Below are 23548 nucleotides of genomic sequence, written 5' to 3'. Positions count from 1 at the left end.
GTCTAGTAGCACACTAAGGAAATACATGAAATCTGAAGTAACCAAATCACAAAAACATAGTATTCCAGCTAAGCCTTGCTAACAAGTAAAGCAGAAGAGTCTTGCCGGAAACATTCTTGTTCACTTGCCAAAAGAAGTTGGCCTTTTTTGCAAAGATTACTTTTTGAAGGGAGCACAGCGTAGACATGGTGAGGCCATGGGAAATGATAGAAAATGAGTTTTAAAGGAACTGGCCCAAGGAAACACGTAGCACACACTTGATTTTGGCACAATAAGCACACAGACAACACAGACCAAAGGACAGGTGTCAATATTGCAGAGATGATAAATGATAGGTGTTACTTAGTTTTTTCAAACAGGTGAGAGAACCATTCTGGTTGCTTCTTTATCAAATTCCACTAAGCCACATTTCAAATGAGTGCTGCCATCAGTATTTGCCACACCACTGATCTTTTGAAGTGTTAAGATCTCATAATTCCGCTCCTTTTCCTAAAACTTTTTCCTTTCTCCTCCTTTTTCCAATTTAAAAGCAAAGGGAAAAAAAAAAAAGAACAAAAAAGAAACAAGAACTCATCTCGACCAGGAACGAAACAACCCCTTTCAGCACAGACTGAAATGTTTTACTAAGGTTAAGCCCTTTGAAAACGAGCATCAGTGACTATATTCATGGCAAGAGGAAGAAAATAACTTTAATAATGCCATGATTTAAAAAGCAAAAATTGTTATTGCTTTTAAAATTCCACAAGTGGCAGACAATAACAGCATAGCAACAGGATTCTGATTACATCGTAATAATGTGGGTCTCACAGCAAGTCCACAGCTATTACAGAGCGATTAGCCATCAGCACCTGGAGAAACTCCATTTACACTGACTGCCTCAATCTCCTCCACAAGTCATTTACAAGTATATGATCCTAATTTCTATTAAAAAAAACACACACAACATGCTGGGACTAGAAGATTATTTGGACAATTTGGATCAACCTATTTGATAGTTTAATGTGTTTTGGAATTTTTTTTTTTTCTTTCCTTCTATCCCCTCCCATAAAACGCCTGGAGCATGATCAAGCAGATGAAAAGCAGAATTAGTTCTAATTTTTATATTTGATTATTTTCTTTACTTAAAGAGACAGGAAGCTGCTGAAGTCGCATGGATACCAGCCCCATTTTGGAAGGAACCCCTCATTTCTGCAGAATGTATTAAAACCTCCCACACTGGGAAGTGCAGTTAGAAACTACTCGCTCAGGCACCACGGATGCAGCAGGGTTCCAGTGTCTGATGGGCTATTCACATCCACAAGCCAGTTGAGGAGTTCTTCACACCAACCAGAAAAGCAAGTGCAGGCAGACACCAGAGGGCAGTGGACACGAGGAGGCTATCCCCAACCCACGCTGTATCGCAACTGCCCACAGGATTCACATTTAGTACTCTAAAGTGTATTCCAGACTCATGAAGAAGCAACAAAACATACCGTATCAATTCCACCTTGTGCCAGAAATATCACACTAGGTGGCTGCTCCAGCATGCCAACAGCAAGGAGAACAAATTTTAATTCTATTAAGACTACCGTGATACAAAAGATATAAGCCATTTTAATGTCGCTTTCAGTGCCTGTGTTACTCACACAACAACTGGGATACAACAATTTACTGACTCTATTCTCATTACCACCAGGGAGAGGGATGCAGCACATTCTTTAAGAGCATCTGGAGACAGATACTGAAGATTGACCTAATGCATTTAAAACCTTAAAGGTCCTTTACCCTATGAAAAAATTAAAGGGAAGACATCCTGACCTGATGGATTAGAATGAACTGCAAAGAGAAAAAATGACCTGGAGGCTTCAGAAAGGTGCAGCTACATCCAGTCAAAGAAGTGGTAAGGTTTTAGAAGGGATAAATTAAGGATGTAACTGCTGCATTTATTTGTTTTGAAACAAGCAAACAACCAACTGAGGAACATACTGACTTTTCCCAAAGCAGACAGAACTGTCCTGCCAAATCACAGTTCCAGAGAGAAGAACCAAGGCAACTTACCTTGCTTTGTGTGAACTCTCTGAACATGGCAGCCAGCCCATCATCATCAACGTCACTGTCTGTTTTAATAGCAACATTAAGAATGTGAATGGGCTCCTCACGGGCAGTCTGCAATTTAAAGAAAATATTCCCCTTAAACAAATAGTTAACAACTTAACACCTTTGAGTTCTCAAAAGGGGCTCCCTAAATACAACATTAAAATACAGATGTCCTATGGAAAAATTATGACAGCAGAGCATGCTGTAAATCAAGGAAAAATATGAGGGAAATCCTTGCCCAAGCAGCCTCATAAATTTGCAATTTCACAGAAGTAAGAGTTAATGTCCACAAACAGCAAACAGGAGCTTCATTTGGAGAATCCACTTCTGATGGTCACATCTGACTTGGCTAACTCAAGTGTGCTTCATCTGGATGCAGAAAGAATGCAAGGTCAGGTCCTCTCTTTACAAGATGCAGTACAGGCAGGACATTAGAGCACTTTGGCATCATGAAAGGTAATGAAATTAAGCAAATTCAAAGTGTACGAGCAAAACAATGTGTGTTTTCATATCTACAACAAAATGAAATCATGTGGAAGCATCAATTACATTAGAGCTCTGAGAATAGACAAATTTAGCATTTAAAAGCCTGCGGTTAACTGTGAAAATCTGAGTATGAACAGGAAATTATCCTTGGTGAGGTGAGGGGAAGGTAAAGAGAGAGATCTGAGGACATTAAGGTTGACGATAATATTCTAGAAGATCAGTTTAAAACCAAGCCCTATTTTGGATACAGACTGTATTCCAACAGTGTCCCATTCTTGGGGGGTGGGACAGAGCAGTGGAGCAGCTACCTGTGCCTCTAAGGGAAACTGTTCTTATATCACTAAGGATTATAAATCATCTGCTTCCTCTGAACCTGTTCTCCACATCAATGCAAAAATTGAGGGGTTCCTCTGATCTTTTCCTCCTAAAAACAGCTCTAAGAGGTAAAACAGAGGGAAGAATCAGAACATAATGTGACTAGGAAGGGTGCAAGATAGAAAATAAGGCAAGTCAGACTTAAGGTAAAGGCAGTTGAATATGCAGTTCAACACCCCAGTGCACAGAGAAGGTCTGGAAACTTAATCGTGGGTCTAAACTCTCAGTTACGCTGCTGTGGATCCAGTAATTCTGCTGATGTTAAAAGCTACAAACTAAATTTACATGGGGAGTAAGAGACTTAGCTGTAGTTTTAGAAGAGAGTCAGAAAACAGCCACCTACTTTGAATCACCTGCTGTGGAACAAGGAAACAAATCACACACATAAATACATAAAGCTCTTAACTCCTGCTCCCAGCACTGAACTAGTGAAAAGTATCCAGCCTGCAGTCACTGCGGCATGCTGCACGCCTTCTATTTCCAACCTGAGAGCAACCTCAAGAGAAAAAACTACCATACCTTGTCTTCATCATACAAGGAAGCATGGCCAGCTTCGGGGAAGGTTGGGCTCTGAGGAGGAGAGTCACAGAAGCAACCCATCACTTCGTCAAAGATTCTGAAATACACCAGAGAAGTATTAGTCATCAACACACTGCTGCTAGCCCGCTGAAAGCATATAGCCCTAAAATCCACAAATCATGTTGCTAAGGAGGGGAGGGAGAGAAAAGGACTCCTTCCCTTCGAAGGACTGAAACTCAAAAGATGAGGAGGCAATACCTCACCTCTTCCACGCCTCAAACCAAAGCAGAGCCTGGCTCTCCCAACATTTGTCAGAGATCTTATGGTTGCAGGCCCTCATGACCGCTATGAGCTCTGCTGGGGTTTTTTTGCCTACCCCCAGAAGGTTGAAGCATAAAGAACACATCCTCCCACATATACACATGTGAACAAGAGTGTTAGAAGAAATCGGCACATTTGCAAATTATCTCCAATCAGCAAAAATTCAAGATGCTGATCCTTCTGGCTGCAAACTGCTCTTACAGCAGTCTGAAACTTTCAGTTATCTCAAGGAGACAGACAAAGGGATCCAAACAAACTTCCACCTGAAATTTCAGAAACCTAGCAAACAAGCTCAGGACCCGTTTAAACCTGACTCTAGACAAGGCAAAGATTTTGTCCAGTTCCATTTGGGCCCAACTAGGAAGCTGGCAACAGAAACAATCATCACCCTTCCCCACGTACCTGACAAAATCTTCAAATGTGCGGAAGGAGACCATTCCACCCATCCGCTGGCACGGTGGAGTGAATGAATTGTCTAGCAGTACATCACTCACGCTAGCTACATGGACCATCCCGTAGTGATTGAGGTTGGAAGAGAAGGACATTCTAAATGGCAATTCAATAAGATCACAGTTAGTAGGGACAAAGGACAGAAGAATATCACTGGAAAAAGATGTGTGCATGTGCGTATGCTTTGATCACTTGAAGCGTGGCTCTTTATCCAACATAACTGTTGCACTATTTGTTAGATTCTTCAGCACACCAGACCTGCTGTGCTGTCTTTTCCAAAATCCCTGCAATGCTGGCATGCCTCTAGTGCCACCAATGCCCTTACCTGGCCATTGTCCCAATGCACAGGAGCAGTTGAAAGAGTTAGGAAATAATATTATCACCCTTTTAAGGAGTTTCTTGAGATGACAGGTGAATTACGACTATGCAAAGTCGAACATGTTTTTCCTCCTGTGTATACATTTTGCTTTTCAGGTGGAATACTGAGATAAACAACAAATAATTCTAAGCTTTGACACTTTAAAGATTAAGTAAATTTTTACAAATTAAGTTGAAGTGTATATTATCTTATTGCTTCCACAATTTTCCTGGTCATATTATATTTTACACTTCTCAAATGCAGTGTGGTACAGTGACCTCTCTAAAACCCTACACGGTGTTTTCTATAGCCTTACACCAGTATTCCTACTCTAAATGAAGTCCTACCACAGTGCCTTCCACTTTAACTGCTGACCAAATTAATGTACTCCTCCATTAACTTAATCCATACTTAAGTACACTGCAACTCCCCCTACTCATCTACGTTGCTCAGTTTTGATTGCTAAAAGGTGGCAGCGGCTAAATAGAAGCAGTTGGCCACATCTATCTTAAGGACCAAGGAAGGCAGAGCTCCAGGCACTTACTACTGTCATACTCATGCCTGATGTCTGCTGTTCAAGCATGGGGATACACTGCAGTACACACATCACTCATACAGGACCAATTCCTTATTTAAGTGAGGAGGACTGGAACAAATTTACACAAGCTCAGAGGAAGGCACCGAGTAAGAGACTTCTATTTAGAGCAGAAGCACCGTTCACTAACGGTCAGCACTCCTTCCTGGCAGAGGGCAAGATCCTGAATATATTAAAGTATCACTAAGTTTTCACACAGTTTCACTGCTATGGCAGCACACACCAGCTGTGAAATAGCTTGTGTTGTTTTGGGGTTTGGGCTATTATTATTTTTAAGGGTTTTTTTAATGACCCACAATGTTATGGTCAAGACCAGCAAGAGGAAGTTTCTCACACAGTGAACAAAAAGCATACAACTAACTAGACATCCTTTCCCTAGCTACTAGAATTGGGTTTTGCCTTCTCTGCAATAATTACTTCTAATTTCTGAACTGTGCTACAGAATCATCTTAATTCACTGAGGGACCTACTTCAAAAGCTCCCTGCAACATGGTGAGACCTTCAAGCTTGCTGTGAAGAGACAGACATGCCAAGCTGGCACACGGCAGTGCTCTGCGACACAGGAACAGTGCCCTCTCTCGCTTCGCTCTCCCCAGGGCTTAGGAAGACATTAGCGAAGTTAAGTTTCCGTCCTCCCCAGCTGATGCCACAACAGGAGGCAGAAGGCAATGGGAAAAAAAAAACCAGGGCACTGATTCAGCACAGCACATACTTGACTTACAACTTGTAAAGTCAAAAAGATGCTCAGCTGCCGTGCTGGATCGGACACCAGAGGCACAGCAGGCAAACCAGGGGCCCAGCCGTGCTGGTTACAGCACTGCTGCCAGCCACACAGACTCAGGACCAAACTGTGGGTTGCTGACACTGCTACTTACCGGCTTTACTAAGATTTCTTTCCTTCCACGTACAGAAAACCACTGTGATATGGTCCCAAGTATACTGTTAACAAGTCTAAAGTATCATCAGTTTGATTAATAGCTCTCCATGTTTGAAGTCACTCTGTGTTTCTGTAATTTATCTCTGATTAAGAGCCATGAGACTTTCAAGCCCATTTTTACTATTTGTCCCTAAATAGGCTTGTAAGCAGTAATAAATAACAGGTATTCACGTTTTGAAAGAGAAAAATTTTTCAGGACATGCCTTGGTGTACATTTCTTACAACTAATACAAAAAATACCACAGAACAGTAACTAAACAAAGAGACAGCAGACATTTTTCATGTATTATTTAAAACAAGAAATACTTTTCAACTGAGACATGGGAGGAAAAATTAGCGTCCAAAACACAACAAAACATGCTGTCAGCTATTTGAGATGTAGCTTCATCTATGGTGTGAGGGAGGTGAAACAGCCTCGACAAATTCTAAACTAGCTGCAAGAAACCAGAGTAGCACCCGGTATGCTGTCGGCTAGGACTAACTGCCCATTTCACTGTGACACCCTACCAGAGGGTCCGCACCTGGGAATCCAGTTCCGAAAAGCAGACCCTAGAAACAGCATTCTGCTAGAAGTTTGCTGTGTACCATACTGCAGATGAGCTGAGTCACCTGGCAAATTTAATTTTAAAGATTGCTGCATGCAAAGCTTTTTTAAAGGGTAAAGAAAAGCTGAAAACATGTTTTAGACAAAGGGAGAGGAAAAGAGAAGGAAAAAAAGTTATGTTTGAGAGCTTCCCAAGTAAAGATAAGGGCACTAAAACAAAACATGTTAAAACATTAAGTACTAGTCTACTTCTTTCTAGTCTGTCTTTTCAAATTTTAAAAGATGACAAGTACCATACCTGTTTAGCGTGGGGATGTTCCCTCTGTAATCAAACAACCACAGTTAGTTACAGATTGGTTAGTGAAAGCCATAATAAAGAACTATCATCAAGCTGATACACAGACCAGCAACAAGTTTACAATTTACTAAACCAAAATTTGTCAACCATGGGGTATCAGGCAGAGTTCAATTTCACTGACCCTGAGAAGGCACCCATCACCTGACTTCGCTTGCCACAGCTGCCATGGGAATGAGCACAGACCATGCACGTAACAAGCAAATAATATACCCCAGGAAAACAAACTGTATTTGCAAGGTACCCTGCATTTCTATAGTGTCTTTTATCGTACCCACTTCCCAGCCCTTCACATATACCAAGTGAGCTTCACAAGCAAGACCAGAGGGGGGAGTTTGCACTCCCTGAGAGAAGGGCAAGCAGCGCAGATGCAAGAAGTGACCACACCACACAGGATGATTGCAACAGGTTCAGGAGAACAAGCCAAATCCTCGTTGCCAAACCTCTATGCTAAGCAACAGCCCACACACTAGCTCCCACAACAATGCATAATAAAGCAAACACACAGATACACGCCGTGTAACACTTTGCACTTTCAGCATTCAAAGCCTTCAATACAAAAAAGAACAAGCAGCACTTAAGGCTCATTTTAGAAAGATTTTACAGTTTCTTTTATAACATCAGTCCAACTCGTCACATTTCTGCATGCAGACTGGGGCTTAGTGAGGCACAGAAGACAGAAAGAAGCGAGGGGCACATTTTCATACCGGCATAAGAACAGCACAGTCTAGCCCATCCTAGCTACGTTCATGAAAGCATAAGGCAGCATATTGCTCTATGCGAGAGGTAGAAATTGCTGTAATCTGACATTCAAAATAGTACAGATTAAATTGGAAAAAAAATGCATGCACACAGGAGGCTTGTGCAAAGCGACTAGCAAACATGAAAAGACTGAAAGCCTTTGCTTTCAGGGAGCTGTAACTGGACATTCACCCACCCCTTCCCTGCAGAAATCTGCATGGACTTTCTTAACATCCTGGACCATAGGCGAGACCCCAAGTTACTGGGCATGAAGTCTCGGTACTTAATGACCAGTGTATTTCCATGGTCACACTGCTAAATCCACTGACTGCACCTGGTCCTGTTGTATGTTTGCTGCATCACTGGTAGAGGCACAAAAAGCTTCCATCTTATGGTTTAAGATCTCCTTAAACCATACAGGAAAAAGCACAAAATGGCCTAGAGACGTACCTGTTCAATGGTAAATAACAAAAGTATTTAATTTCATTTGGAGGCAGTGGGGAGAGACACTGTGCTGTAAAGCCTGTGGTTAGGACCAAAAGGGCTGTAACGCCTCAGGGGGCTGAGATTTTTTTTTTTTTTTTTTTTTTTAACTTGGCAAATGGTGGGAAAGCTGCATGTGACCTACTTGAGTTGGAAAAAATAGTCTGGAGAAGACTGGCAGTTCCTACACCTGGTACATTTGCGTCGCAGTTCCTGGAACGCTTTCAGAAAATAGACAGAAAAAACCCCAGCATAACAAATGTTTCTTTCCGTCTCAAAAAAAGGCGTCCTGTTGCCTTGCTCCAGGAACTGTTCTCAAGCCACTCAGTACGGAGCTGAAGAGACTATGGCAAGAATCACAATGAGGAAGACAGAGGACCTAGTGGCTGGAGATCTCAGAAAAGAACAGAGGAATAGTCCTCAAGCTGCACACTATGGGGCTGGCTTTGTATCTACAGGTCATCACAGCTCTGGAGGGCTTTTTCACATCAGGAGCTGGATTGTCACTCGCCACTGAAATGCACTAAGAGGGAAAGGTTTGATATTTGCAGCACAATCGGGCCTTGTGAAAAGGCATTCCAGTCCGCTCTCCGAGCGACACCTCTGCAGCTCTGCCGAATAAAACACCAGCTGCACGCCAGCCTGCTCGGCCTTATGGCACCGTCAGCGCAACAAGCAGCCCCACGGCTCTGGGAGCTGAAGAAAGGCACAGCTGATGGAGCACGTGCCAGCGGCGCTCTCCACAGCCAACTCCACGTAGCTGATCGTAGGATCAAAAACCTTCTCACCATACCAGCCCCAGCCCTTCTCCCCATCTCTTTGGAACTTTGAAAAAGGCTCTTCTTGAACGGGGAAGCTGATGTCCCTACAAATCTGCTCCATACCAATGCAAGCTCTGCTGCTACAATTACTCCTGCTCAAGCAAACAAAAATCCCCTTAGCTCCGCCCTGCACCTCCTGGTGGAATCTGGATTTGTTTCCCCTTGCCCCTCCTGGTTTTTTGTTTGTTGTTTTTTTAAACAAGAGCGTTCCCCTATGAAAATGATGGGAATGCATGCAAAGCGCCACTGGTTATATCAAGCTGTGATTGAGTGCCAGCGCAGGGCAAAGCTTTTGAAATCAGGCAGCAAAGCGGAATCAGCAGAGGTCGGCTGAATAACCCACTTGTAGTTATTAACAGCAGTACCACAGGAGAAAGAGCAATTCCACTGGCTGTGACCAGTGGCATTCCTCTTATGTTTCTTCATTTCTGTAGAAGAATCTAAACAGAAGGCTGTGAAACATGCCTCAAACCATACATTTTGATTGGGTTTTTCCTCTCCCTCTTTCTTTCCTTATTCTTCTGCTCCCTCTGTGATTCAGCCAAGCTGAATCTGCTACTGAAGTCCAATTTGCATAAAATTATCGTCGTTCCATTCAGTTTGCTGCCCCTTCAACAGCCCCTTCCTTTGCTCTGTTGGAAGATTTTGCCCTTTCTGAAACAGGCAAGCCAAGGGAACTGCAACACATTACTGCTGCCTGCTGTCTAATTAACATCAAACCCTCAGCATGAAACTGCAGGGATTTACAGGTGTCCTGGAACCATTTTCCCCTCCTCCCTCCTGGTATCAGCCAGTCTCCCACAACAAGGAGGGGACCTCAGGCTACCTAATGATACACTATGAGTTACACGCTCAGGTCTCCAGGTCCCTGCGGTTAGAGTCCAAAGCAGCACAGCTGACTCAATACTAGCAATCCAAAGATTGATGCAAGAGGCTCTTTTAGCAACTACTTTAGTCCACAGAAAACGCTTCTATTTTGTCAGAAATTCAAATCTTGAGTATATCATTGTAAAATTATAGTAGGAAGGAACCCATAAACTCTGCTCTAAGTATAAATGAGTTTTGCTTTCTTATTCTGCTGTAAAAAAGCACTGCTTGGAACCAGCAGTATTTAATTTGGCTTTCAGCCTTCAAGATGGTTTCTGTCTATAAGCTAAGGAAGAGGCTGACAAAAAAGAACAACCAAAATACTCCATAGATGATAAAACATCAAGAGACAGCAAAGGAGAGATCATGCACCACTCTTAAGCCTTGAAATCAGCAACAATAAAGTCCAAGTAGGGTGTCAACAAACATCCACAAGCACAGAAAGAACAGATACCAGGCAAAACCAAGCACAAGATAGTTGTGACATTTATATTGATGCCTGTGGAAATACAAAGCAACTAATGACTAGACTTGAATTCCACCCTTGGAAGCATCACGGACAGCAGGATGCAGTCCCAAGAATGAATTCAACCTGGAGAAGTCTAAGTAAGGCATTTGCCTGTATGTCCGTGTTTGGCGAGCTGTGTACATTCCCAGCTCCAAATACAGCTAGGGTTAGCTGGTACCAGACATCAAGTTTTAAAAGTAAAACTTGCTTTAAAGCTAACTAAGGCAATTACCAAAACTTAAAGTCCTAATCTGCCATGCTAAAGTCTTCCTTCATGTCTGCCCTCCAGTGGTATGTCCTGACTCAAGATACCCCAGGATGTCTCAAGGCCAGTGTGGCAGTTCGGGGTGGCACGTGGGACAAAGGGAAGGCATGGGCTCAATGCACGGATGGATTGGGAAGGCATGGCTAAGGCAGAGTGAGCAACACAGACTGGGTTATACTTTCATTTCCTTTGAGACTCAGCAAGTTCAGAGAGCAGAGCTCTGTGGAATCATTACCATACCCCAAAATAAAGATATATCCAGCCTCTTTAAGTCACCCTTGTCAGCAATTGTCTTAGCATCTGACAGAGGGAACACATCTACCTCCGAGTAAAACAAGGATCTGTTTTGTGGGAACACATTTACCTCTGAGCTCTTCCCTTCTGATCCTCCAGCACATCTGCTACTGGGGGAGGAAAGATCAGGAGAGCAGCTGAACAAACCTGGCTGGGGGAATGCAGTGAGCTGGAGAAAAGGGGATGCTTTAGGAGGAGCAGTGCAGCAGCACAATTCTGCAGCAGGCTCCAAAAGCTGGCTACAGCAGACAATGTCCCACTTTAATTTAAACCTTACAGCTTCAGACATAAGAAAGACTTTTCAAAAGCAGGAGAAGAGAGGGGGATTATTAGAAAAAAAGCTTCTGTTGAAAAAGCACTATAATTCCCTCTCCCTGTACTAGACACACAATGTTTCTGTGAACAGAAGATTTCAAGCTAAGATTAGGCAAGTACCGTTTCATGGGCTGAACACCTAAAAAAGGCCTTTCAGTGTCTGTCACCTGGCTTGCCATTCTCACAAAGAAAGCTGAACTCTCTAAACACCAGTCAATATTCCACCAGCTTCCCATCTCAGCAGGGCAGTCTGAACAAGAGGGAAGCAAAGAACAGCTCAGAACAGGGCTCATTTCTGTCTCACATCTTTTCTCACCAGGACTCTAGATGACTGAAAGAGGCAGGTTATCCAAATGCAAGGGGCTCTGCACAGAAGCGTTTGTTGGCAGTACCCTGCTGCAGGGTGTAGCGATCAGCATCCCGTAGACACCCTTATATCGCTTCCTCCAGATTGGATTACTGCAACACCCTCTACTTGGAGAGGGCTTGCAAACTCCATTTACTGCAAAAGGCACCAGATGGTTACACTGTACTCCTCATCTGCCTTGCACCGGGCAATAAGGAACGCTGATTTTGATCTACAAAGCCCTCTATGGTTTCAATTATAAGCAGTTTTTCTCCAAATGTCTCACCCTTGCAATTGGGATCAGTGGGGATTCTTGCAATAGGATGTTTTCTATTAATTTAAACAAATAATTCCCAAAACAGTTTCTGCCCACAAAACCCACCAGGAGCCGGCTGAATTTCTATGACTTTGTTAGCAGATTTAACAGTTTTTCTTTCCCCTCTGCTTCCATGTAAAGCTTTCCTGTGGGTAGTTGATGGCAATCATTCAGTGGCCAAAAATACAAAGCCTGAGTGCCTAGCTGTGATTAGTCAGATCAGAAGTAGTGACTGTGATTGTTTCTGTTACAATTAAGTAAAGATAGTGGGGTTAAATATCAGTAACAAAGAATTTAAATACAGCAACCACTATCAGTTTGCAATTTTCTCTACATGAATATTTGCTCCAGTAAAATTCAGGCCCTTAAACGTTCACAGAAATCAGACACAAAAGGGAACAGGGCTTAAAAGTATCTGATAAAGTGCTGAAAAAATGTGTGGCATCATACAACTAACACCAGCTCCAAAACAGAATGCTCCCTTAAGGGGTCTCTGGTATCTAGTCCTGGTTCACCAGGACCCAACCCTGCAGAGACTCAAGTGATATTTTGGCTTCGGGGTTTGTCCTTGGAATGCATTTTTAGCTTTTCAGTCTGAAAGTTCATGCTACAGAGGATACAAGAAAACATACAATGGACGTAGAACATGGTCAAAAACAACATAGACTTAAGCAAGACAATGTCAGAGTTTTGAGATTTCTGTGTCTTGGGCTTACCATAGGGTCTGCCTTTATCTAGCTTAAACCTCCACACTCGGTGCTGATTTAAGACCCTAGGTATCCTGCTACCGCCTGTGCTTCAGCACCCAGCCACACGACAGCTGCACGAGTAGGTATACACTGCAAGAAGCTGCGCCAAGCAACAGGACCCAAATTCATCACTAACAGAGATGGAGGTGCAACTCAAAGGAACTGAACCTGTCTATGCAAGCGGTGAATTTGTGCCCAAGCCTTCTTGCCTCTGCACAAGGACCGTGATGCATTTTCAGTCAACCATCAGCAGTGCTGATGGTTGAGAAGCAGAACTGAGCTTCAGAACATTGCCCCAGCGAATTCAGCGTAAAGGGGAGTGGAGATTTCAGGACAAAGCAGCTGGTCACCAAGCAGGTAACAGTTCTCCTCTTCCAGCTGACCTTGTCCAATTAAGCTTGCGCACAGTAATCGAGCAGTGGTCAGCATAGGCAAGGCCAAACAACCCCCAAGCAACAGAGGTAACTGAGACCAGCAAAGAGAAGAAATGGAGAAAGAATGGGGGGGGCGGGGGGGAGTGTATTATAAAGGGTACTAAAAATAGTATGCAATTATTTACAAATATTCTAGAAATGTAGGAAACAGATGAGACCAAATGCATGTCCCATTTGTATCGTGTTTTGTGCTGCTTGTTGAGGACAGTCATTCATTTCTGGCAAACCAGATTCTGAAAACCATTTCATAAAATGTACTGATGGATTCTCAATGAAGCGAGACTGGACCCCGTAGCCCAGCCCCACCAAAAATAAAACAACGAAAAAGATGTTTGGAAACAAAGGAGAAAATAGCACTGGTAACATACTGCCAAACCAGCACAGTTCAACAGTGGCACCCGGTGGCCACGGAGAATCACTGCGCCTCTTGGCTCCCACACGCTCTTCGCTGCCTGGGACAAAAATAAAATACTGTCTAAAATACCCCCCTGAGCTCCTATTGCAAATGAAAAAACACAGGAACTGACTAACTTGAAAGATGCTGAAGAAGTTCTGATAATCAAGTTTGTTTAATTGGGTTTTTTTTAATGATCTCAGCACACACTAGGAGATGCGACCCTTCTTCTATAAGATAGGGCAGCAAATAGTTAATGCTTTTGCTTCCAGTCATGAGAAACAAATTCTGATAAATACTGACTGAAAACCAAAGTATGTCAACACTAGCATTTCTATATAAAATACATTCATACATGCATCTTGGTCTTCTCAGTCAAAAACCCACATGCTAGAAAAGATTTCACCTTATCCAGTAAAGCCAGGTTTGAAAGTAGAGCCCATCACAAACAGTGACAAAGGGCTGGCAGGGGAGCACTGCAGGAAGGGGACAGAGTCTGTTGGACTGTTCTTCATTAAAATTCCAAGTAATTATCATTCTGCCTGGAACTGTATCTTTTGGAAGGCTCAGGATTCAGCTAGGACTCAAGTTCTACAGGAAAGTTACTACACAGGCTGAACTTAAAAATCAGAAAATACATGAAAACTGTATCATATTTAAATTAATCCAAACTGCAGAAACTACTACCCACAGCTCCCGAGGTTTTAAATAACTTAGAAGGGACTCAGTAATGAAGGGTTTTATCATGAATAATCTGTGCTTATCTGAGGCACTGGGACTCTCCCTTTCTCCACTAATTCTACTGCAAGTGTTCTTTGCCACGATAGGATGCAGCCCCTCATAAACCTCCAATTCCAACGGCACCCGAACACGTGATCTGACCTGTTCGGATGGGAGGTAGGTAGCATGAACTGGAACTCCACCACACAAGTGTTATCCTTCAGCTGACGATGCTGGACACTGTTTAACTCATAGGCAATATATGCCCTCCGAACATACACCTGATGAGAGAAAAAACTCCATCAGCTTAACTGTGCTAAGGAAGCAGAAAGAGAGAAAGATGACAAATAACACACTTAAAAAAACCTTAAAAACTAAACAGATACCTCCAAATCAATACCTAGATAGAACTCTAATTCAACCAGAATTTAAAGTTACTCTTTGAGGAAGGCCAGTCTGGCAGGATACAACCATCAGCACATGGCACACAGGGTAGGCTGACCACATTCTCTGACAGCAGCTTCACTTTCAGTCCTTTCAACCACCTAAGTCTTCTTCATGCAAAGAAGAGAAATTGAATCTGAAATTTCAGTCAATTATGAATATTAATGCTGTTAAATGTCAGATTCCAAGTATGCCAGATTCCACACAACCTACAGCTCTCAATCTTGCAGGGTAACAGTGCCCAAAACAAAACAAAAAAAATCCACCCAAACAAAACAAAAAACTCAGAAAAATAAAACCTGATTATTTTTTCCACAGGAATAAACTTACCTCCAAAGCTGCCATTCTTACCACCTGGTTACTGTGGTAGAAAAAGTTGGGTAGCACATCAAAGATGGATGTCTCAGACAAAATGAGTTTCTAGAAGAGATCACATTAAGCAGAGTTTTAAAAAAGAACGGCCTGTCCTGCAGACAGGGTCATGCAAAAAAGCAAAAACCCCAAATCATGCCTGACTAGTACCGATTTCCATGCTTCTCCTGTTATTCATCCAGGATTATGACCTTATAATATTAAATCATAGAATCATAGAATACCTCAAGTTGGAATGGACTCATAAGGATCATCAAGTCCAACTCCCTGCTTCTCATAGGGACTACCTAAAACTAAACCGTATGACTGAAAGCGTTGTCGACATTCCTTGAACTCTGACGGTCTTGGTGACCACTTCCCTGGGGAGCCTGTTCCAGTAACCAACAACCCTCCCAGTGAGGAACCTTTTCCTAATGTCCAATCTGAACTTCCCCTGATGCAACTTCATCCCATTCCTCGTGTCCTGTCGCTGGTCATCAGAGAGAGAGATGAGCACCTCCCTCTCTGCTGCCCCCCTTGAGGAAGTCGTAGACAGCCATGAGGTCATTCTGCTATCAGTGTAGGAACCAGAACAAAAATGAGGGGAAAGCTAGAAACAAGAACAATGCAACTTGAAGCCACAAGGATCTTGGGGTTACAGGTGCGATTTAATACAGAAACATTAGCATCAGCGAGAAGAAAGCAGGGAAACAAGGAGAGAAGTTTGGTAGATACCTGCAGGTTCTCAATGCAGAACTGGTGTCCGTACATGTCGATAGCGGACAGGAAGATGGACTCCACCTGGTTGTGACGCAGCTCGTAGGATGGCAAATGGGAAGCAATGAGAACCTGGTCAAGAGCAAACACACGGAATGTCAGTGAAAGGAGCTATGCTGGGCCATCCGCAGGAGGCTGTTACCTCCAAGGCAGCAATAGCCTGCTCCATCCCAGAAGAGGCGGTGGATTTCTCCTGTGAATTCTGTGGCACCTGGGTGATGCTGCAAACTCTCTCCTCTCCCCAGCCTCATTTGTGTATCTGCTCAGTTTGTATTATTGGCAATTCCCCATGGAGCAAAGGAACAGCTTCAATCAAGTTCCATCAGTGCATGTGATTTAGCACTGCAGAGCTGCTAGTCCTGGGGATTGCCTGACCGGCTGTTAATTGGAAAGCAGATCTGGCAGGCAGCAGCTGTGGGGAGGCCAGCAATGGAGAGCGCCTTTCACAGCTTCCGAGCAGAGGAAGCAAGAGACACTGGTGCCAGGTATTAAATGCCCAACATGAAGGATACAGAGACAGGAAGGGGGAGCAGCTTGCAGGGGAAAATGAAGTGGAAGAGCAACATAAAGACATACACAAGGACTGCAGCACCATCCCCAGCATGCTGCTGAGAGGTTCAATAACTGAATGGTTCAAGGACACAAATACAATCCTGAAGGAAACATAAGGTCACTGAGCAGCTTCAAACACCCCATTCATTTTCAACAGTCAAGCTCTGAAATAAAAGGAGAGATCCCCGAAGTGTCAGCTTTCCTGCTGTAGACTTTCAGAATGGAGATAGGGACTGTGGAGCGAGAGGAGTGATCAGACTACAGGGTTAGCATTACCGTGAAACGATTATGCCCTCTCACTCCTTCCTGGCTACAGACTAACTGCTAAAGAGGAAGCTCACAATAATATCCAGGTGGGTATCTGGCATTCAAATTATTATCTGTACTAGACTCTTGGAACCGGCAACATCAAGAGTTTTCCCAATTATTTTCAGGTTAAAAAGAAACTGACAAAACACAGCTCAGAAAGCAGAAGAAACCCTGCAAAAGGCCAGCACAATTCTTCGCAACAACTCCTTAGCAGCTGCAAAGAACATCTGGTTCTTGTGTAAATTTCTCTCCCTATTCTCTGCACACACTGATCCGCAGTTGTAAGGCAGCCGATGAACCCAGATAGCATGTCCTGGCTGTTTACCGTCCAGCTGCCTGCACGTTCCAGGCAGCCTGTGATGGTCGGGTTCACAGATTACAAAGCCACAAGGAACCACAGTGACCATGTATTTCAACTTCATCTATCACACAAACCATAGGCTACTCTCAATTAACTCCTGTTTGAGCCAGACAAAACTTTTTGGAGGAGCAGGAACAAAGGAATGCAATCTTAACTTCAAATATTACAGCCATTGGGAATCCACTGCAATCTTTGTTAGACTGTCACAACGGTTAATCATTGGTTAATCAGCTTCATTGTTAAAGCGCTGCTCACAGTAATCTACTCTTCGCATTTGCATAGTAATCAAAATAAACATCTAGAGATATAGACTTTCCAAAAGAGCAAGCTCCAAGTGGGAGCAGTCCGTATTGATCTGATCAGCAATGGCACAGTCTGTCTCTAGCAGGGATCAGCTTGGGTTGCTAAACACGCTCCCTCACCTGCCGTGCTCGCAGAGCCACTTTAGCGTTGGTTGTCTTGCTGAGCTGGGTCAGCTCTGTCAGAATATTAATCAGCTCATCTGTCAAGGTGGGGTCACGGCCACATAGCTGGTCCTAGAAATAAGGAGAACTGAAAATGTTTAGAACAGAGGAAAACCATCTTCCGTCCTCCTATGAAGGAGTTTAAACCTGAAATACATACACACGTGCACTCAGGTGCTGGACCACATCACTCTAGAGATCCCTACTTAAATTATTCTGTAATTCTTTGCTGACAAGGGTACAAGTATTAGGCTTTCAATAATTTTACACATATAAATAAAGCTTCAGAGGAAAGAAGGGACTGGCACCATCATCCATGTTCGTATTTGTAGCACATGTTTTGGCATCCAAACACATGAGAAATACCGACTTGTCAAAGAGACTCAAGCAAAACATTTTCCCATTACCCAATTTCAGCTTTGTACTAGAAGTCTCCCCCAGCAGCAATGCAAAATTCAAAAAGCATTTAATGTAGCAAAATGCCTTGTGTAGCACGCAAAGATGAGCAAACTTTAACCGTGAAAGGTGACCAAACAAGAAAGGTTTGACTACCAGGAGAATCTCCTGAAGTCCACTTGAAAAACACCTCAAAACCAAAACCAACTCCCACAACTCCACAACCACAAACCCACCACACAAGGAAAAAAAAGGTCCTGTCTTTCCTCTAACGAGCCTAAGCAAAGCTAACCAAACCCAGAAATGATGTAATGTATTTCTCACCACAGTACAGGACTGACTCCTTTCTATTTCTACTAAAGCGAATCCTGGTGCTGAGGAAGTTCACTGGCTTACTTTACTGTCTAAATTGGCTGAATAACTCAATAAACAGAACAGCATAATTATCAGCGTTAATGCCGTTTCAAAACGCTCTTGGTTTCAGCCATTCAAAAAAATGCGAACAGTAAAGACTTCAATCTGTTGTTTTCTAAACAGAGGAGGTGCACTCTCACGCACACTGTCTTCCAAAAATGGTTTCAATTCCCATGAATAATCTCACAGTCTTCAACTACTCGACACTGCCTTGTGAGCCTCTTCCCTCCCACTCATGAAGCTGGAAACCCTCTAGGAGCCTCTAACATGTTTCTTCTATACAGCACTTAACAGCTTTTCTCTTGGTAAATGAATCATAAGAGAAAAATGCAAGATGAAACAGGGATTTGCAACAGGAAAAAGAGCTGGTGCCTTCAAGTTTTAAGGGATATTAAACACATACAGTCCAGAAAAGGCCCTCTGAAGATCCAAGAAATAGAAAGGGGAAAAGGCAAACCTCTGCGCAGCAGGTTAGATTGATAAGCCTGCCAGGGAAAATAAAATAAAAAACAAAAAAAACAAACAAGTCCCACAGACTGACTAACAAGTAACAGCTCATACTACATGCGATTCCAAAGCTAAATAGGTTTTTCCCCACATTTCTCTTGACCTCTTTCTCTCCAACAACCCCACTGAAGCAAGATGCCATCTCTAGGAATGACGGCATACATCTCCCAGGGCGAGAGACCACAGTCAAATCACTCTTACTGAAAAAAATCTAAGCTACTGACTCTTATTAGGTTGTTGTCCCTACTACCCAGTCTTGGGCCAGCAACCATTACAACAACTGTTCCCAAAGAAAGTTCTGTAAATTTATCCACTCCAGGTCACCGTGTGAATTCACAGTGAATAATTCAAGAACTGCCTTTGTTGTATTTGAAATATTAATTCCTGGGTGCTGTAGTGTTACTGCTCGAGGTAACAAAAATCCGATAGGACACAGGAGATCTGCCATGCCACGAGCGATTCTGTCCAGTTAAGGCTAGGATGTGCATACAACAGTCAGCTAAGTACATAAAATGAACATACAACTCCAAATCACACTATATTTCAACTAATATATGAAGGATGAAGTAGTTCCCATCCTGCGTTAAACGCCTGCTAGCTGAAAAAGGTGAATGATGGCAGCATAACACTATTACTAAAACCATCCTCAGAGCCCCGTGTTAATAATGGATTCCTGGGGATACATCAATAACAGCAACATAAGCATCAAGGTATTTTGACATGACGTTTGCCCTTGGAGGACAAACTTAAACCATCCCACATAAACAGCTTGGCAACCCATAAAATGCCACAGCCTTCACCATGATTACACCAAATGTGCCACGGGGTCCCTCAGACGTGAAGAGTAATGTGAGTCGGAAGAAAGAGGAATGAGAGTCTTTTGGTTAACGGCGTGACCTGTAACTCGGCGGAGGGTAATCCCTCGCCGTGCCAGAGATGACACTGTGACAAAAGGCACATCGCCCTCCGGAGCCCCCGTTACCCACTCCATCTGAGCAGTCCCTGCAACGCAGCGTTCGGGTGAGGGCAGACGCCCGTTTGTAAGGCCTCGGGCACCGCGCTGGCGGAGGCCATACCAATGGCGCTCGACCACTGGCTAGCTGCCCGGCTGTCTTCCACCACGTGCAACATGGTCTCTCCAGCTTTAAGGTCTAGCAAACTGGGATGCCGGCCTTTACATGAGTAGAAATAACTGACGGTGGTGGGAAGAATGACTACACAGGAAGGAAAAAGGAAAACTCCTTGACATTTCTCTGCGTTCCCTATCTGCCAGCACGCCACTCACTCTCTCGGACAGACATCAGCCAACGTGAAGACACAGCAAGGCTCTGTGTCCATGACACGGCTTGCATGGAGGTGAAAAACTAGACAAAAAGTTTCATTCCTATTTTAGCAAGAAATAATCAGGATGACAACAACAAAATAAAGCAGGTAGCTGGCGCTGCACTGGCTTTTGCCTGCACTGATTGGCAAAGGCAGTGAGCAAAGCCTCAAACCAGCTCTTTGACAAGGCCTAACGCCTCCCCGGCACCCCCGTGTAATTACACACTTGAGTGACTGGACTCTGAAGAAAATTGAAGGCCTGAGCTGCGAACAGCTGCCATTTTCTCTCTCCATCACGCCAGCATGATTACTTGAGAAATGAACAGCCCTGGCTCAAACCTACTCCAGAATTCTCAGAGGAAATATGGCTCCGTGTTCAAATAATGAGATTCTTAAGGCAAGCGTTACTTACAATCACACCACACACCAAAAAGGGGGAAAAAAAAAAAAGGGAAAAAAGGAGAACCAGAAAGAAAGAATGCCAGGGTCCTTATTTTACAAATTAGAATTTAAGAAACCCAGCCTCAGCCTAAGACAGTTATGACTCTTTTTCTTCTTTTGAGAGTTATTTTGTGGACGGATACTTTGGACTTATTTTTGGCAGTAGGAGACTGCATTGGGAGGGAGGGAGGAGGGGAAGAGAGAGAGGTACAGTATTGTAATTAGCCTCTTAAAAAGCAGGATAGCTAACTCTGTTCTGTTGAAAATCACGTTGTAGCTAAATTCATCCTGCCATGAGGAAGGTGGGCAACCATTCTGCTTCAAGCATTATATGGGCCTCCACATGGGCTGGCTAGTGCCATTCACTACCAGGAAGTCACCCTCGTTAGTAATGAAGGACCATAAAAACGTTGCTGTTACAGAATTATCACCACAAAAAAAAAAAAAAAAATCACCTGCTTTTTGTGCTGGTAGCATATTGCTTTCCAAGCAACTCCAGTTTGAGTACCATGAGCTATATAAAGACAGGACCTCTCTGAGACCCCCTGAAGATGAAGCAGCAAACTAAACCAAGTATAAAGTCACAGCCCAGTGTCTAAAAGGTAGCCTCTAGCATCCTCCAAGTAAGAGTTAAGTCTGCATTCTTATCTCCCCACAGATGCTCACAAATCACTTGCGTAATTAGCCTTCATTGCACTCTGATAGGCAATCAGTGCAGGACAGTCATGAACCAGAAGGTGCACCAACCCCAGCTGAACAGTATGTTCTGGGTCTCCTCTAATGCGTGGCTTACATGCCTGAAGAACACATGAAGAAACTCCACACTGCTGCCACTGCTTCTGTAGCTAGAAGGCTTGCATCTTTACGGATGAGAGATGTCAGTTCAGTACCTTTCAAAGCATCAAACACACAACTACAAGCAGCAGCAAATTTCTAGAGCGCCCATAGAAAACTTACAATGAGCATCGTAACAAGCAGGTTCTTCTTGGTGACCTGAGCATGTGAGAAGATGTAGTTCAATACAGCATTCATATCACTTTTATTCTCTTCCCGAAGGGTGAAGACACACTTGTCATAGTGACCTGCAATCAGAAATGCACATTTTTTCCAGTCTCCACACCTCTGTGTCAAGGAATACAAGTTACCAGATGTGTCTTTATTTTTCTACATATACATTTTGAGAATCTACTTTGCATGGCCCACACAATCAATTCTGGGAAGGAAGCATTCCTCCCACCACCACCCCCTCAACTGCAAACTTTAAATTAAACGTCCTACTCTTATTAAAACAGTTCCAGTACCAAATACCTCCTTTGTGAGCAATACAAACAGAGGATGGTGAGCTCAGCCTTTCACTCAAATGACAACCAAAATAAAATAACAGCAAAAAGACTTGCACCATCCTCTACTACCAGCAAATTGAAGTGGGAATGAATCTGCAGTACCATTAGGGTGGCACAGGTACTGGAGCAGGACAAAAGAAAGTAGAGCAGAATCTGAACTACCTGTAAGAGCTAAAGCCTCAAAATTAGCTAGTGCTTCATTGCCATCTTGTGCCTGGATACAGCAGTGCAATGCATTTTTTTTCAATTCTCAAGCTGAGTTTTGAGGTTTGTTCTTATCAACAGCAAACAGCTTCCTGGTATTTTACAGCAGGTGCAAATAACATAGTGAGGGGTGGTTTTTTTACTGCACTTGATTTTCTTACTATAGAATTTAATAAACAGGCAAGATAGAACTGAATAGTGTGGAGAATTTTAACAGTTTTTCTGACTCTAATTTTTCTGCAGATGCTCAGAAATCAGGAAATAAAATCAAGCTTCTAATATGAAGCTCCTACATGTAGAATACCCGAGTGGGGGAATTCGCCAGTGGTGGGCCACTGCTGACAGAGTCAGTGAGGAAACACAGAGGAGAACTGCTTCATCTCTGATCTAGAACAAGCAGAGACCACACAGACCGGCTGAGCCTTAGCAAGCTCAGTAACAGACTAGAAATGGCGAAACAAAGAAACTCATAATTCAGTAAGCCCGTCATTTTACCCCAGGCTATACAGAAGTCCTCACTTAAGAGGATAATAAACTTATATAGGAGCTATTCTTTTGAAGATTTACAGGGAAAAGGAGCATTCCTACACCGAAAAGAGACCAGAGTCATATTATGACATCTAAACTGTGGGTAAGGTAACATGGGATGTAAAAGATGATGGATATACCAACAGCAGAAAACCAGCAGAACAGACGGCTTTGGGGTGGAGTTTGTCATTTGCTTGTCACAAGCATTATGAGCACTCTTACCACGAAAACTCAAACTGGACATAAGCTCTTCTACAAAAAACAGGATCTGACTGGCAGACCTTTAAAAGCAAACCTGTGCAGCTTCGCCTCACCATAAAGTTAGAGTAACCTTTCTTGAAGGTGGTCCATGTGGACCTTTTGGGACCAAATGTGGTTCGTTCAGAAACCAAACCCTTGATGTGCTTAAGAGACTCACCATGCTGAAATTGAGTCTCCACCTTCAGATACTGACGGAGCAGATCCATCACCACCGCTTTCATGTGACCCCTAATGCCACTCCGGTACCTGCAGAAGCATACAAGTCAAACCTGAGTGAGACTGGCACAGCCCTGCTTCTGAAGACCTGCAAGTAACACTCAACATGAGTGGCAGAATAAGCCTGTGTGCTTACAGAAAGAAGTGCACCTGGTTCTGAAAACCCCAACTGTTATGTGAATACGTAACCCCTGCTGTTACTGTTGTGGGCTATCACGGCTCATGTTTTGTATCAAAATGTCCTTTTTCTTCTAAAAATACTCAAAACTCTAGACACTGAAAGACGTAACACACACCAGTGGCTTGATGAAATGGCCAAGATGTAATCAGTGTCAGGAGAGAAGTTAAACCTTTCTTTCATATAGCAAAGGGAAAAAGTTTGCCGATG

At 43.3% G+C, this 23548-nt stretch overlaps 1 protein-coding gene across 1 annotated transcript in view; it reads right to left on the bottom strand.

Annotated features, from left to right (window-relative positions):
• LOC104620299 (acetyl-CoA carboxylase-like) overlaps positions 1-23190 on the bottom strand; it is a gene marked incomplete at both ends in the record, with an annotated part of 78895 nt that extends 55705 nt beyond the window's left edge. Inside the window, 10 exon segments of the mRNA XM_010286477.1 lie at positions 2038-2145; positions 3457-3553; positions 4180-4323; positions 6960-6983; positions 14432-14550; positions 15044-15133; positions 15800-15913; positions 17486-17599; positions 21566-21690; positions 23102-23190. Coding sequence (XP_010284779.1) covers positions 2038-2145; positions 3457-3553; positions 4180-4323; positions 6960-6983; positions 14432-14550; positions 15044-15133; positions 15800-15913; positions 17486-17599; positions 21566-21690; positions 23102-23190 — 1024 coding nt within the window.
• Positions 23191-23548: the final 358 nt, after the last annotated feature.

The sequence above is a fragment of the Phaethon lepturus genome, unplaced genomic scaffold (assembly GCF_000687285.1).
Source record: "Phaethon lepturus isolate BGI_N335 unplaced genomic scaffold, ASM68728v1 scaffold23244, whole genome shotgun sequence".
NCBI classification, from domain to species: Eukaryota; Metazoa; Chordata; class Aves; order Phaethontiformes; family Phaethontidae; genus Phaethon; species Phaethon lepturus.
The sequence above is the reverse complement of the archived record's forward strand: the minus strand, read 5'-3'. Positions and strand labels throughout refer to the sequence as shown.